The sequence below is a fragment of the Apteryx rowi genome, unplaced genomic scaffold, assembly GCF_003343035.1.
Source record: "Apteryx rowi isolate R43461 unplaced genomic scaffold, aptRow1 scaffold_21, whole genome shotgun sequence".
NCBI classification, from domain to species: Eukaryota; Metazoa; Chordata; class Aves; order Apterygiformes; family Apterygidae; genus Apteryx; species Apteryx rowi.
This window is the reverse complement of record NW_020448419.1, coordinates 5502542-5519994: the sequence shown is the minus strand read 5'-3', so window position 1 is coordinate 5519994 and position 17453 is coordinate 5502542. Positions and strand designations below refer to the sequence as shown.

At 35.0% G+C, this 17453-nt stretch overlaps 1 protein-coding gene across 1 annotated transcript in view; it reads left to right on the top strand.

Moving 5' to 3' along the window:
- The window catches only part of TASP1 (taspase 1), a 33118-nt gene extending 16027 nt beyond the window's left edge, over positions 1-17091 (top strand). The window contains exons 3-4 of the mRNA XM_026064150.1: positions 2976-3049; positions 15574-17091. Of these exons, the coding sequence (XP_025919935.1) occupies positions 2976-3049; positions 15574-15666 (167 nt within the window). The 3' untranslated portion in view covers positions 15667-17091. The remainder of the gene's footprint in view (positions 1-2975; positions 3050-15573) is intronic.
- Positions 17092-17453: the final 362 nt, after the last annotated feature.

Sequence of the window (17453 nt, the reverse complement as noted above, 5' to 3'; positions counted from 1 at the left end):
TAGCAAACATTAAATCTAAAAGAAATCTAGCTGGTAAGGCTCTGTTTCTGTATCCTATTTTGTAATAGAAATTATTTTCCTATTATAGTAATTAGCTTTAATGTCTCATTATACCTTCTTGGTATTCATATTCTGGTCACTTGAGAAATTTAAGATTCTTTAATTTTGGAAAATTGGCTTGTCATTAACTTGGAAAATATTTTCACCTCTTGGTGAAGAGAGAACTAGATGTGTTAATCCTGTTGTATTAGGGAGCAAGGAAAGCAAATTATTGCTATTTTACTCATAAAAAGAACAAAGAGTTGTGAGAAATATTTTTATGCAAAGCATGATGCTTTTAATTAAACAGTAAGGAAAAAATGCATCTTATCACAATTTATAAAGAAAAATTTGGGTTTTTTTAGGTTAACATTCCAAACAATTCTATTAGCACTAGGCATTTGGAAAAATATTAATACTGTTGTCTCTATTATACAGTATACTACATTTCTGAGGGCATATCAGATGGATTGGATTAAAGTAACTATGGAGATAGGAGCTCTTAAAGATGACAAGATCAGTATTTAGCTACCTTTTGAACATTTTTATAATTAAACTATTTATTATTATTATTTATTAAACTATTTTACCTACTTTTTTTCCTGTCACAAATATGAACTACAAATTGTTTTGAAAGATAAAATTCTTAAAATAGAACTGTAGAAACGCACTATTGTCTTCTGTGGGAAGTAGAGTGGGAGAGGATTTTTTGTTTGTTTGTTTGTTTTTAAGTAGTCTGCCTAAATAAAATATAGGCTAGTATAAACTATCCATTACTTTTTTTATGCAAGCCTTTTACTGGAAAGGACTACATTTAAATATTCATGATGTTTCATGTCTTGCTCCACAAATAGTTCCTGTGCAAGTTGTTGGGAGTGACGTGTATTCTAAAACGAGACTACCAAGATCTTCCCTGAAGTGATGGTCAGTCCTGGATAGGAAAAGGATAGTTACATTGAAATGGTAAAGTGTCAGAGGAGGAGTTTTCATGCTACACTACTTTGATTTGTAACTGAACATAATAACTCATTGAAGTCTTACTACAGAATTTGAATCCCTTGTGATGTGCTGTGAGTAGATCCATAGTTCCCTTCCAGCCTTTTATAGCTACCACATATCTGGTTGAGCCAAGCTGTAAAAGAAAGATGATTTTTTTAAATTTGCCTAAAGATGCCTTTCTTCTTATGCTAGAGCAGTACATCATCTTTGTAGTGTTTCTTTCATTTTGCTACAAAGAACTAGAGATTTGAGACATGAATCCTTACACCTCTGTTGATGGTTCTAGGGTAATAGTGATGGACGACTCAGGGATTTTGGAAGGCTTGGATGGGAAAATGATATAGAAATATCTTTTGTATGTTACATTTTTGGAGTTAGTACTTCAATAACTCTTCTTTAAAAGCTGCTACAGGTGGGATTGAGAGCATTTCATGCTGTTTAGCTTATTGATGACTGAATATTTTTGAAGTTGACTGCCTCTAGGAGCCTTTGACCTTAGTGTTTTCTTTCAACTGTTTGAAAGCCAAGGCTGTCCAATAGATGATGCTGACTCCTGAGTCAGGGAATGGGATTGCTAAGCATACGGAGAATGCTGCAAGTTTGATTTACAATTTTTACATTCAGGAATTGAATAATTGTGATGTTAGTGATGTAGTACCCCAGTACATCGATTTGATGGAATATCATTGATTGAATTTCTAAGTAAAGACTATTTGTCTTCTGTTGATTTTGGTTTTCTTTCCACTGAAGTAAGATTCTTACAGCATAGCTATTTTTAAAGACTCTTTTTTATGTAGCACATAAATTTCCTGTCTTATAGCATATAGTGAGTTAAAGTATAACTTAACATATGTAGTATTTGTGTAATTTTGACTGAAGATAAATTATGTAGTCCTGAAGGAGTCTGGCTGTATATAGAATAACTAACTGTCTTTATTGCAGGAATATATATATATATATATATATATATAAAAATAAAATTTGATGAAATGTGTTCAGAGAAATAATTACGTAATTTAGTTTTTTGCTGTATTTCTTTTAATAGCTAGCAATAATCATGCTCCATGCTCCTCCTCTGCTCCCCAGAAGAAAGGGGGATATTACATCTGCTCTTGACGTAATTTATCGTATTTTTGGGATCAGGACTTGCTCTGTTTTTTCCAGACATCTCTCTTGCTTATTGTGCAGGATTTTTCTAGATCCATCAGATAACTCTCCTGCTTCTTCTGCAGGATTATTTTGGTTTTATCAGACCTCTTTCCTGCCTGCTCTGGGTCTTTGGGTCTTACCTTACAGATTTTACTACTTCTGTATGTTTTCCTCTACCCCATTTGTGCAGCTGTACCACAAATCTTCCTTTGCCCCATTGTGTTTATGTATAACATATATATTTGTTTAGCTGTGTGACAAATTGCTTGTGACTGGTTATACTGTAGGTAGTGTTACAATGTTACAGCAGGCTTATACACAGTCTGTGGTTATGCTATTGTAGTGTGCTTATGTCTGGGTTCAAGGCAAGCAAATACTGATTGTATCTGCTTCTCCTTTATGCTTCTACTTTATGGGTGGAAAAGGCCTCTGCTTTAAATGTCTGCTCTACGTTTTAGCTATAATTGCAGTTTATATATTTCTCGTCTTGAAGGTTCAATATCACTAAAGTAACTTTCACTTTCTGAGTAATAATTTTGCAGTATGTGACTGCAAACAGTACAGGAAAAATTTGTTGATTGTTTGATAACTGTTTCTTTTTGAGGTTAATTTATGCTAGTGAGTAATTCTTCTTAAGTCTTATAAGATCTTCTTGGGGTTTTTTTTCTTTCCCAAACTATATTTTAAGCCAAGTTTAAGTTGTTTCTCAAGATTCCAATCTTGTTAAACTGCATCTTATACTGGAAACAAATGCATTTATTTGTGACTTGTTACATTTTTCTTTATAGTGGAATTTCTGTGGAGCCATACAACAGAGAGCATGTGTGTAGGATATATGTCTGCACAGGATGGCAAAGCTAAGGTAAGCCCTGAATAGGTTGTAATACAGGAGAATTAGTGCAGAAGCTAAGGATATATAAGGATGTAATATATATTGAAATGCCTGTTTTTAAGAGAAGGGAAAAAGTGCATAAGCCATTAATTGTACCTATTGATAGAGCATTTCTAATGCCTTGTCTATTTTTTCAATTGTAGCAGTTAATAAACCTACACTAATATATGTAATATATCAGGAAAAGGTGCCACACACAAATGTATTTCTACTGCCTTCCCTGACAGTTACTGTCAACTTTATCCAGCTTGATTAAGTTATATTGGCCATTTAGGGTGATAGTATTTCTCTGTGGATATATCTTCTTTTGGATAAAGCAGTTGCATTAACAAGGAAGAAAGGAGAGGATATAAAACAAAAACTTTGGGGTAGTTCCTAGAACAGCATCTATGACAAACAAATTGGATATTGACATCCATGTTTTCATTTTCTTGGGGTTTAATTAAAATTTTTTGGGGAATGAGAGAAATAATTTAATGTTAAAACTAAGTTTAGCAGTGGAAACTGGAAAAAATCCTTAACATCAAATAGTAGCGATTAACTGAAAAGGAGGAGAGGAACCATCTGTTCTCAGGAGTATAGCACTGAAGGGAGAAAAAAGCAGGTATTGTGATGTAGCAACTGTTGCATTCAGGGAAGGTGTTTGGACAATAAGAATGAGAGATTATGGGAGAAGCTGAAATGCAAGCAGAGAATAATTTCTGTAGACATTTATAAATGTATAGCTGTGGATATTCAAGACTGAGAGTGAACAGTCAGAACTTGTTGCAGAAAGTGACAAAAATGGGGAAAGAACTAATTAAGAGGAAGGTTCACTGATAAGGTTAAAATAATGGGAAGGAGGGATTTACGGGAATACTTTGCATGGACTACAGGAGGAGATGACAACCAGGAAGTTTATACTGGCAGATAAGAGTAATGAAGACTTCCAGTGTTTTGATGGTAGAATTTATAGAAGGGTGAATTTTAAAGCCTGAAAAGGGAAAGAATTTGGTGAGGACCTGGATTTGCTGACTGTCTCCAGAAATGGCTGCTTGTGTCTCAACTGAGAAAGAAGTTTCAGTCATTAGCAGTGGGAGGGATAGAGGACTGAAAAAGAAAGCGGATTTGGGTTTTGGTTTGGTTTGTGGTTTTTATTTTTTTTTTGGCTGGATTTCATTTGAGAGGCAAATATAAAAGAGGGTGTGTGTGAGATAAGTGAAAATGTACAGAAGAAAGAAATCAACATCAGATAATTTTACACACTGAAACCGGAATAACATGCTGGCCAAGCACTGGGAATTGTTGAGTTCATCTGAGGAGTGAATATGGATAGAAAAAAAGACAAGAATGCCTCAGAAGGAGGAGGAGGATAAAAAGCAGCTGGCAAAAGAAGTGCTGGTAGAGGTATTAGTGATGTACTCTTTCATGGCATATGGAAAGTTCTTTCTAGTTAATTATTTGTGGAATAGGGTGTGTTATTACTTTTTTTTTTTAATATTTAATTTAGATTTTATTAGAAAAGGATCCAAAGTCAGACTAAAAGCTCAGATTGACCTGAGTGAAACTATAGCAAGCTCTGCTGCAGATGTTTTAATCTTCATTAGTTAATTTAAAATTCATTATGTTGTGTTTCCAGTGAAATAGGGAGAATTATTAAAATGTGAAATGTTAAATGATTATAACGTGTACACCTGCCTCTGGCTTGTATGGTAAGGCTCAAAAGCTGTTTCTAAGGAAATATTATTGTTTCTTTCTGATAGTGTCTCTCTAATTAATAAATAAATGCTAAATATGAAATCTGTCTGGTAATGAGTACTAGCATGACAGTGCCATGCCCAGAGATGTTTTCCTACTCACGGTTGCAACATTTGACATCTGGTGTACATTGTTTTCTTACTGCTGGTAAATTCTCCAGCTGGTAATCTTGATTGCGCTGACAGAAACAGCTGCTCCACTTGGTTCACTTTTAAATTATGTTTTTGACCTTCATTGAAGAGTTAATCCCCCTCCCTTTCTTCCTCCTTTGAGTCTGTGGCCACAAATGCTTTCCAGAGAAAAACCACAAATGCTTTTGCTGCTGACTTCTATTGATCAAAAAAAGTCTTCTGTCATAAAAGCTGGAATTTTATTCTGTTACAACTAGGGCTCAGTTATAGATGGAAAACTGGGCTTGAAATAGAACACAATGTATTGCAAGCAAAAAAAAAAAAAAAAAAGCAACCCTCAGAGTAACAGTTTTGAGTTAATTTTGAGTACTTGCCATGAAAGAATAATTGTATAAGAATTCATAAAATATAAAATATCACTTGTACATGGGTGCCATATATAGCAAAATGGTCAGGCAGCTTATAGGGAAGCATCTTGTTTTCCTATTCCTTCTGGGTTGGTAAAGAGTTTCAATTTTTGTTTCTTTCACCAGTTCAGGACTCAAGTTTTATTCTTAAACCAGGGGATTGTCACAGTGGCTGATTTTGGGCTGGTTAATATTAATAAGCAAGAAAATAGCAGATATATTTGCAGCAAGATTTCTAGAAAGTGAGAAGCTTTTGAAGTGTGTAGTATTGTGAATTAGACCATTCTAATATTAGAACCATAATTATAAAAAGAGATGCACACTAAGTGCAAAAAGATCCTGCTTTATAATCTTAGTGTGATTCTTTGTGTTTTGGAGGTTAATGCATTTCAAAATAGGACATAGTGAATGGTGGTCCTGAATCCCACACTGAGATTGTGGCGATATTGGAGGCCTTTCTTACAAGGCACGCACTTAGACTCTTACAAGTTGGACACTAGCTTGCCTGGAAAAACTGCATGCTTGAGAGGTGGAAACATATTCAACGAATTAGCTATCAGCATCTCATTGAAAAAAAAAAGAAAAGAAAAGGGAAACAGGAAAGTGGGACCAGAGACTTGAAATGGTATGTACATCTGACCTACTGGTGCTTCTGGCTTTTTGTACTGTGAGCTCTCCAAGTACTGATTTGGAATCAGCCTTGCAATGAGGGTTTATTTCATACAGATTTAGGAGACACTGCGAGAAGACTGGGTTCTACAGCCTGCCATTTACCTCCAGATTAGACTGCCCAAAAGCTCACTTGCCAGCCTAAATGCAGAAAATGGCTGAGCCAGCAAGAGCCATAGGACAGTTTTGCACTGTGACTAATAATTGTTTGATTTAAAGTATACTTTCTAGAAAGGTATCTAGTCTACATTGTTTCAACATTAGGCCTGTTTTTTAGGAGGGTGAATGGACCCCCCCAAGATCCCCTGAAGCAAGCTCTTGCATTACCTTCTATATGATGGTGCAATTGTCACATAGTCTGACATGCAAGCATTTCTAGCCAGTAGGGAAGTTGTTAAATATTCTAGTCTTCTGTGGAAGTTTCTGCCTACAGCTGTGAAAATCAATAGAAAATATTGCTCTTTGGACTTACTCTGCACTCATCATTCTCCTCTTGTAGTGGTAACTGCTGTGTCAGCAAAGGTTAAGTTTTCTAGATTGAAGGACTGGAAAGTTAAATGTCTTAATGAACTGAGGAAGTATGTTTATTACTTTGTCTCACTGTGATGTTGACTCATAAATTACGTGATACAAATCCAAGATCTTTGGTAAGTTCTTAGCCCTTTTAGATTTCCTGCCCAAACTTTCTTCTTTTTCTGAGGTACAGAATAGCCTTCCAGATGTTGTTTATGGATCCATAACAGATCCAGCAGCTGATCTTAGCTAAGATCATCAACTAGGAAGGTCAGTCTGTTACCAGAGCTCTGCCCTGTTTGAAGATATTTTGACTACTTTCAATTAATCAATTCCAATTTTCTTGAACTATTTGCCTGAGCTGAAGGAGCCCAGGTTTTTTAGCTGTGTTAAGATCTTCTGAATGTCTATTATGGTTCATAGGGTGCCTCCATTTTCTCTGGACACAGCAGAGCCTCCTGTTGTGATTAGGTCACACCTTGAGAGCCTAAGTAATTTTGTTGTTACTTTTGGGAAAAGATCTCCATCCTGATAACTGTGGTATAGCTTCCTGGAGTTCCATCCATACTTTCACAGGTGGTGTACAATGTTTGAGCTCTTGTGGGTTGGTGTGAATTTTGGTAGGGAAGTTTCACAGTGTCAGTTTGCATGAGGGGCTTTGAGACCTTCTGCCACATGATTTGGGAGGGGGAAAGCTGACTCCTTGAATTCACCCATACTATGATTTTAGGTGTAGATGGAGAGCTGGAAGGAAAGGTTAGCAGGTAGGTTACAAGTGACTTGACTCCTCTGAATTACCTAGTGCTCGTATCTCCTTGTTTCCTGTCTGCTTTTCCCCTCTGAGGCGCTAAAAGGAGAAGTTCCATTTTCAAATGACAGTGCAATGTACACCTGCAGTGTGAGTGTACGTGTGAACTGTACCTCTTGAATGGTCTGGCTAAGGACAGAGGCAATCCTCCTTTGAGAAGTGTTGCTTTTGTGCCTGTTCAGCATTGTGTATCTGTGCATGATCATTCAAGCTGGAGCCCTTTTAGCACTAGCAGTGTCTGCAGAGTATTTGCTCGCTCCTTGCCCCTGATTTTATGCACTGAGTATAAGTTGGCAGGACATGCCATACGACTTCTTTTTTCCTGAATCTCCAGGTTCCTGCTATTAACTTAGTGACATAGAATTGTTGATGGTGAATAATGTTTTTCCGTAAAAATAGGTGTGTTTTCAGTAGTTTTTGAAGTCTGATTGCTTCCTTCCAAGTGAAAAAATCAAAACTCAATATCAATACTGTGCATTTTTGGTCCTGCATTATCTGTATGTATTTGAAATAATTTTTCAGCACAGTATGGTTCTTATGAAGGCAGTATTTTCACATTTACTATGTAATTCCTGTATACTTAGGGAAATATAATGCAGTTGCATAGGCTAACTTGTGAGCATACACATATTCTGGTTGTACCTGGTACAGCTTTCTTGATTTACTTGCATATATATTTTCCCAAAATAAAATAGTTAAATTATTACTAAGTTATGTTGACTGTGCCCAGTTTAGTCACTAATAGATTTCTGGATAGACAGTTCACGGTTCTTACTTCTGCTGGCAATTTTCCTCCACTTAGTTTATGACCTCAATTAAAACTTAGTTCTTCCTGCTTTTATAACCAGCTTCACTCTTCCATGTATTCCTCAGCAGATTTATTTATTTTGTTTTAAAAATATGCTTTTGAGGAGGCTGGGTAAAGACTGGTAGGGAGAAAACAGTCTGCTTGTTTGAGTTGTTGTTTTAGTGCTCTCAGTTAAGTACTTGGACATTGCAGTTGTTCACACAGTTTCTGGTCTTTTGTTTGATGTTGTCTTCCATGGATGCTGTATTCTTTATCATATGTAATATGAAGCTGAAACAAAATAAGTTATAAAAAGCAAAATCCCCCCAAACAACCCACCAACAGCAACAACCGAGTCTGCAATACAGAAATGAAAACCATTGGGAACCTGCAGGACGTACTTGTGGTATGTTGTAACTGCATGTTTGAGTTAGGATGGGGGCAGGAATGTGAAGTATCAATTATGGCAACTTGTAGCAAATACTAAATTAAAGTGGGGATCCCCAGAAAATAATTTCTTATTTGATATAATTTATTTTTAACCCTGACAAAGTCCTTTTTGCTTTACAACAAGGTTTTGCAAGGTATTTAGCTGCTTAATTCCAATTTAAATTAATGTATATTTGTTGCCTTAGTACATTTATAAATCTGGCATAATTCTATAGAGATGTGTGTACTATGAAGCAGTGCTTAAAAAAAAAAGGTATCATAGTATATTTACTAGATGCGAATTAGTGCTATTGTACCCAATGATCAACTCTTACATATCAAGTGTTGTACTAAATATATTTATAACTTAAACTGAAATTTTTTTTAAAGATTTCTGTTGTAAATAAAATTCACCATAATTAGCCGTCTTTTCCTTTAGTACTTACTACAGTAAAAGATTGAAATTAGTTTCATAACAGTTTTTCTCCTGGAAACTGTAACATTTTTTTCATCAAATGTGATTTAAAAAAAAAAAGCAGTTTCCAAATCAATAGTGCACTTCTAAACTGTTTTAAACAGGAAAGTAATGGAATGTGTGTTTAAAGTGTTGCTAACCCAAGAAAACAAATCCTTTTGAGATATTGTTGTAGTTCAGCTTTATAGATTTTAGTTTTTCTAATAGCTAGATGACCTAAACAACCATCATTTCTAAAAGTCTAGTTATAATATTGAATACAGTCCAGATTTAGTTGCCATTTTAAGTCTCTATGGCAGGTCCTATGCTCTGTTCGTACAACATGAATTACTAAGCTTTATCTTATGGCAGGTTTTAATATTGCAAACTCAATATACCATTCTTTCCATTTTTTAATGAACCAAATTCAGGTTGCTTTGCAGGATATGGGGAAACAGTAGTGGAGCATGTTGTATTGCATATTGCTGTGTTTGGAGACATCCATTAATGACAACTGCAGTCTACACCAAGTGCTGTGGTTGCAAACAGAAACTATCTTTCAAAACAAATTTCATTTTCCAGTTTTAAGAAACATAGTGGACAGTGAGGCCTTTTACAATTCACTCTTCCTGTTGAGATGTTAGGTATTGTAATCAGATTTTAATAGACTTTACTAACTGTAAAATATAGCAAAATTACTTTCCTCTATGTCTAAAGTAATATATATGACAAACGCTGATTACAGTGATCATTGTTGGGTTTTCTGGTAATAAGCTCTCGTATTTCACCTTGTAAGTAAAAAGGTTTTTGAAAATCCCTTGTCAGGAGAAGGGCAACTATCCAGTTGCTCATTGGGTGAAGAAATATGTCTTGGAAGGATCTTAATTCTAAAATTTGAAAATTAGTGGAAAAACTTACTAAGTCATTTTAGTTAACAGCAACACTAAGTCAAATAACTTAGTTGTTCATTTCAGACTGCAGAGACACTCTTTTTAAGTTCATGAGACAGGAAAAGTATGTGTCACATACTTTTTTTTTTTTTTTTTTTTTTAATCTGCACTCTTGTCTGGAGATTGGGGAATCATTCAGAAATTCTTACTTGAAAAGAACTCTGTGCATACAGTTGAGTTCTCTCATAAAAAATATAGTATTTATACTACTTGGAAATAACCTTCGGTGCTGAGATACCAGTTAAAATATTTGACTCATAGATCTTCACAGAAATTATGGGCTCTGAGATGGGAAAACAAGTTCAAGTTTTTGGGCTGAGTTCTTGTATAAAACCAAAAGTTCTGGAACTTTCCTCATATTTGACTACCACATCTTAGAATAGAACAGAGTAGATGAGATTGCTTATCTAGGTAAATGAATGTAAATGCGACTACCTGACTTAACATCTGCAAGTCAGAACAGTAAAAATCACATTTTAAAATATGTGACAGTATTTTAGAATACCCCTACAAAAGCCTGGAGTAGAGAGCTGAATAAATGATTGGTTGGTGCATTGTTCTAGAGTGCCTAAATATGTGTATGAATGATTTATATTAAAATGCTTTAGTTTCCAACTTTCTTAAAATTTGATTCTTTCTGATGCATTATACTATTGTTTTTAGATGTAGAAGTAGTGTTTAATAATTTATTTAACCCACAGAATGGATTTGAGCTTGGAAAACTGTTGGCTTTTTGAAAAACTTGTATTGAGAATCCTTATTCTCCCTGCCTTTGAGCTGGATATGCTCCATGTGCACATCTGCCCTTTGCTCACAAGGGCAATCAGTCTGGCACCTCTCTTTTTTTGAAAGTTCCTCCAAAAGTGAATTGCATGTCGAGTAAATTATTCCGATAGCAGAAGCCTGCCTCTAGTTGCTGCTGTTTTGTGGGGCACCTTCTCCTGTCTTATGGCATGTGTTCATTAAAGCTGTGATGGAGGAGAGCTTCCCAGGAGAGGGATCAGCAGAGGATGGCTATTGCTGCCAGAACAGACTATTGCTGCCTGGAAAAGAGGTTGAGAATAGTTGGACAGATGGTTCTTATGGTGGGAGCATGTACCCAGCTAGAAAGTTTGTATGCTTCTGAGTGATATCAAATTTACAAAGAATATATGTGTATGGTACTTTTTTCTTTAAGAAGTAAGGTGCTAGAAAGCAAATTTAATTAAGTACATGATGTCCTTTGTCTCCGTTTCATTATATTTCATCTCAATAGTGTAATGAATGGAAAAAGTTTGTTTTATAAATTATTCTGTCCAAGGCACATCTTGAGCATGTAATAATAATAATAAAAAAAAAACCCGAAACACATGAATTACTCCCTAGATTTGCTTAAGAACTGAATGTGCTGCCATCTGGTAGTTGTACTCTGTCCTCTTGGCAGTGGTTGATTGACTTCAATTTCCTCATGCAGCGCTGTCTGTCTTTTGGCTTAAACACGGTATTCATTGTACACTGTATTTATGCTTTTAATAAAAAAACCCCGAAGCTTTCGTGACGTTCTTATATGAATAAAATGAGGAGGCTAGCTCTTTACAGACTGGGGGGAAAAAAAAGTTGTTCTTCATACGTGCTATTAGTTTACCTCAACGTTGTTTGGGAATCTTTATCTATGAGACATGAAATAAAGTAAGTCTTGGCACAACCTGAAATATTAAAAAGAAGGTAATACTGAAAATGTGTAGCTTAAAAAATTGATCAAATGTAGCTGATGAAAAGATGAAATCATATGTTTTCACTGTAGTAGTTAACACTTATTTCAGGGCAGCGTGACCTATTAGTTTTGGACTTGCAGGGTGGTGGGGAACTTTCCAGGGCACATAAGAGACTGCATGGGCAATGTCTGTAGCGTAGGGTCGTTGTGTGGTTTTGATTTGGTTAGGGGGGAAAGGAGGGTTGGGGCTTCTTTCTGGTGACAGGTACATAGAGCAAGAACCAGTGTCTGAGGGATGGTTAACTTGATTGTGCTTTTAAGGAGAGAGGGAAAAAAAAAGAAAAAAAAATCAAGTATTTCTTGTAGCATTTATCTTTTTGCTCTTGTAGACTGGGCATGAGATTTCTCCTCTCATGTACAGGCAGAGATCTGGGGTTACGAGGTTGTTTCATAGTCCATTCTATCAGGATCAGTGCTTCTACTGGGCCCTTACCAACTTCATATTTCTCTGGGAAAGTAAAGCAAATCAAAATTTTTTCAGGGACAGTATTTGGGACTGAATGGGTAAAATTTATTTTTAAGGATATCTGAACATCCCAGTCATTCCCAATCTATCTTTACTTAGTATACAGTTTGCCCCAAAAGAACAAAATTTGCCCAAGTATAAAGTTTGCCAAAAAGTTCCATGGAACTGAGTGAATGATTAATTCAAGAAATTTTTTTCTTTTCCTGTTTTTGTGCTGCTAGGCATGATTTCCCCCATATGTGGGTCCATTCAACTTGTAAAGCTGACGGACTAATCAAATTCAATTAAAAGCCATCCAGTGTTGTTCTTTTTTGCTTGTTTGTTTTTCATTTTTTTCAATCTAAACCTAATCTACTGAACAATCTAGACTTAATGTAAAATGTGATGTTGAGATATAAAAATGTAACAAACTGTACAAATAAGTTCTGTGGTTGCATTTAAAAACCGAAAATGTTCTTTCTTATTAATTACTAGAATTCATTCTTATGGCTAAGAATAAGGATGACATAAGAATTCACTTGGGAATTTATCTGAAGGCATGGCAATTTTATCTTTTCATATTACCTGTTATGTAACAGATATTTGAAATATATCTGTCTGGGGTTTGTTCTACACAAGGCACTTATTGCTGAAAGTAATATCAAGTAGTCAATGTAAAATAGCAACAGTATTTGCTCTTTGAAAGAAGTATTCATACTGCATACTTTGTATATCTGCATACTATTTATATATGTATAAATGTGTATATGATATACATAGATAGATAGATAGCCAAGTAAGCTATGCTTAAATTACAAATATTTGACTAGCTCCTCACCCCCTCCTTGTATTTTTTTTTCCATTCCTTGCTCAAGATCTTATTAGGATATTATATTTAACTAGTGTTTAAAATAACAGTTTTTAAGTTTAATGTGGATTCAATAGCACCTTATATTTTGCTCCTGCAATTATTTGAGGATGTGCTAGGCATTTAACTTTGCTTGGTTGTTGGATAAGTCAAACTTATGTAAAAAGTTAATTCATAACTTGGGCCAGAAAACTAATTTACACAAATCAGGTCTGTTGTAGTTATAATGAAAAATTTTATTATAAGATTCATGCTAATCATGATAGTTCTAAGATTTCTTCGGTTTTGGTAACAAGTTTCCTCTCTTGTGCTACTAAGCGGAATCTTTGGGCTTCAGTGCTTTTTGTTGTATTGCTACTGTGGTCTGCTAATAACTCAGCCTGACTGATCCTGCTTATAAATGATGCCTGATTCAGATTAGACTGATTTGCTTTGATTGTGGTATCTCACTAAACAGTCAGTGGCATTCTTCCATTGAGAAAAGGTTGTTACTGTGCCCTTTGAACAATGCTTTTACACTGTCATTCCATCCCACTTTTCATTTCAAATTTTTCGTAGGCCTGGAAAAATATCTTGGGACTTCTGGTCTTAAAAATCAAAAATACCCTTCCACTTGTTTCTCTCTCTCTCTCTTTTTTTTTTAAACCTATGAAATAACAGCTCCAAAAATTGTCAGCTACATTTGAGAGAAACTGTAACAGATTTGAAAGGAATCTTTTCTTCTTGAAGTGGTCAGTCACAATTGTAACCAAAATTGTTCTAAAAGTAGGAAGATGTTCATATATCAAGCAGGAATGCTAAAGATCAAAGTTCTACCAGTAGAATGAAAACCTTTAAATGCTTTTAATTAAATTTCATTCTGTAATTCAACTGAAAACAAGACCACCTAAGAGCAGACACAAGGATACCCTTATCAAGAAAGGAATTAAAAGAAGCTGTCTCTCTGAAATATAAAATGCCTGTGCGATGCAGTGAATTGTTGTTACAGCCTCAAATAACTTTCTGTTCAATTAGTACAAGCTATTCTTACTGAACTTTTACATCCACAGTTTTTGTCACAACTCATTGCAAGATATACATTTTACAGCACTTAAATCTTACAAATAGGATAATGTACATGCAAAAACTTAAATATGTAGTTGGCTGCACTTAGAGGAAGCTGTAATTTTTTCATGCCGGCAACTTAACTGTTGTGAGTTCTATATCATAGTAGGAGTCACTCCTGGTTTCTAATTTAATAATTGTTTAATCATTAAATTGTCTAAGCATTAATGAGTCACTTGATGAAGTGTGTAACTAGTGGGGGGAGTGAAGGACAGCATCCTGTTTCAGTGGGAGGAGTGGCTGGAGTGTAGCTTGGAGCTAGTGATTCCCTGCCACGGACACTTTCTGCCTTAAGGCCTTGGAAATGCAGTTATCAGCCCTATTGCATTTTAGAGTAGCCTTAAAGCTTTTTAAAGTTTTGCCAGAGTCCACTCAACAGCTCTGAAAGTTGGAAACAGTTTGTGGAAACTTGCTTCTCACTCCTTTTGTTGTTCTGTTTAAACACTGCTTTAGCCACTTGGCTTTATATGAAAACAGTCAATGTATCTGTAAATGGCGCTGCAGTATTTCCATATCAACAGTGTAGAAGAAAACATAAGTAGCTTTCACAGTATAAAAATGCTGCATGTAGGGAAAAAAGATAGTTTAATCATTACTTTTAACAGTAAGCCAAAATATCTTTTAATATGTGAATGCTTCTGCCCAGCAGTAACTAAATATACCACAGAATATAAAGGATTTCTTTGCAGATTTTTTATTTCACTGAGTATAATAGAGTAACAAGCTGAACTTCTATGTGTGTGCATGCACACACACACGTGCTTTTATTTTCTGGTTTAAATATTGCAGAGCCATCTCAAATGCTTGCTTTTAAAAATTACTTTTTACAGCTCAGTCCTCCATGGAAAAGAAGCCTATTAAGAGAAATACAGTTGCTGTTTGTATCCATTTATTTGGCAGTTGGCAACAAATACCTTAGTGGAAACCTTTGGATTTTTTAAGTTGACAACTAGGTATTCTATGTAGCAAAATTTCTTCTTTGCATTCTCATCATAGTGGTTGCCTTATGCTTTAAGGTGCAAGTTCATCTCTGTCAAGTATTTTATTCTGTGTAGGGTTTCTACAGGGTATATATTTCTGTTTGGAGTACTAAACTTTTTTGAATCTCTCTAATGGACAGGCCTTATATACCATGGAATTCTGCAGTTATTTTGATTTTGTTTTCACACTGAGTATCCCTTTAATCTAGTTTCAGTGAACTGGGTCATCCAGTTTATCTTTTCTACACATCTGTCATGGCCCTTCTCTTCATGTGTTAAACATTAACGCGCACAAAATAAAAGATTTCCAGTCGTTTGCAGCTTTTCAAGTTGCTTTGTAATTTACTCTCAGACTTCTGTAGTGGACCAGCTTAATTGTTCAATACTTGCAAGCTTGCTTTGTGTCCTGTATAATTTTGCCTCTCTTCTCACTTGATAATACTCTCAATTTTGCCACAGACTCACATTTCAAGACTTCCTCCCGGGGCCGTGGCAGGACAGTCTGTGGCAATAGAAGGAGGAGTTTGCCGTCTGGAAAGCCCAGAGAGTTGAACAGCTGATTCCTTGCTTCATTGTAGAGAATGTGAATGACTTTTTGTACAATAAGTTCTTTTGTGTTTTAACAGATGTTGGAAATTCTGCTTTGTTTTATATCCCGTATTGCAACCATGTGCACCATGAGACAAGTGCTGCTGTAGTTTATGTTCTCACTCTGTGAATGGGGGAGTGTGCATGTTCATTTTTTCCCCAATAAAATAGGAACTCTTCCCAGTTGTGCAAAGATCATGTATAGTTAATGATTATGCATTCATTGTTTTATTTTTGAAAAATATCTGAAGGTTGTAAAAAATTAATTTGAAGATGTGGTCGCAATTATCATTCATGTTCTAAATTTAAAAGTAACAGGCCTTTGAAGTGGCTATATAATTATGCAAAAATGATTATGGTTTCTAAGTTTCTCAATGGTTTAAGGAAATACAGTGGTGGTTTAAACATGGGTTGCTTTTTTGTCTCCCAATAAGGGGGAATTTTTTTTGTCAAAGAATGGTTTCAGTGAAACAAACTAGAGCAAAATTAAAGCTAGAATTGTTTTAAATAGTCTTATAGGTCATATCTCTGTTCCCAAACTAAGATGTTAATAGCTTCAAGCTGTATGTATTACAAAAAGCTATATGAAGATAATGTATTGTAACGTAGTCTTTATGTATAATGGAATATTACAATGTAAATAAGAAAATGTTTATGGAAAGATTCGATATTATTCCTTGCTTCTGTTTTAAATCTATTTTTAAGAGAGAGGTACAGAAATGAACATATTACTGGATGCGAAGTGCAATGTGTATTAAATGGATGTTGGGAGGTCTGATAGTAGCTTTCTTATTGATAAAGCAACTTCCTAAAGTCCAGCCACAGCATGGGTATTTATATAACTGTGTGTAATATATATGTACTGTGCATAAATTTACTGTAATTCTTTTTATACCTTCAACAAAACTGCATTATAAAACAATGTAATCCTTCTCTGCCTTGTAAAACACTGGCAGTTGAACTGTCTTTTGTCACCAGTTCTGATATGTTAGATCACCTGAGTCCTAAAAGTGTGTTCGGACATACGATCTTCCATTCAGTGCTTTTTTTTCTTCACAACATTGGCAGCAATAGAAGACTTTTGTAATTAATCCATTGTTCTGATAAGTATGCCAAAGAGAAACTAAAATAGTTCATCTTTTTTCCTGGTGGATATTTGATAATTCTGTTTTCAGAAGTAGTGGATGAATAGATATTCAGACTGTATTCACTTAACTGGGCATTGTACTTGCCTTTTTTGTAATGTTGTGCCTGCTTATAACAGACATACTTGACTGATTAAACGGTTACATTGGCTGTAGTACCAATTTTCCATGGATAAAAATCTTAATAAATTTTTTTAAAATCCTGAGTTCATTTTCACTGTTATGTTACAGCATACATTAAGATGTTGTCTTCTTTGTGTGTTTTTTTTTTTTTTTCCAAATTGTGACATCAGTACAAGCTTGTATGTTGAAAGAAAAATTTTCTAGCCAAGACTTGTGCAGCTGTACAGAAGTCATTTGAATTTTTTTGAAGTATGGGCTGAGTTTGTACTGTTATTATCTGAAATAGCAGTTTGCTTAATTTCTGTTCTTAGAAGTTTGGAGGCTGTATAACACTGCAGTGCTTTTTTAAAAAATAGATTAAGTAGGAAAGGTCACTTAAAATCTTAATCTAGCTTCAGCATTTAAATAGTCTTTTTAAAAAAGTATTAATTTTGTAACTTAGATACGCCAGAGCAGTCAATGGGAGACTTCCAGATTCCTTTT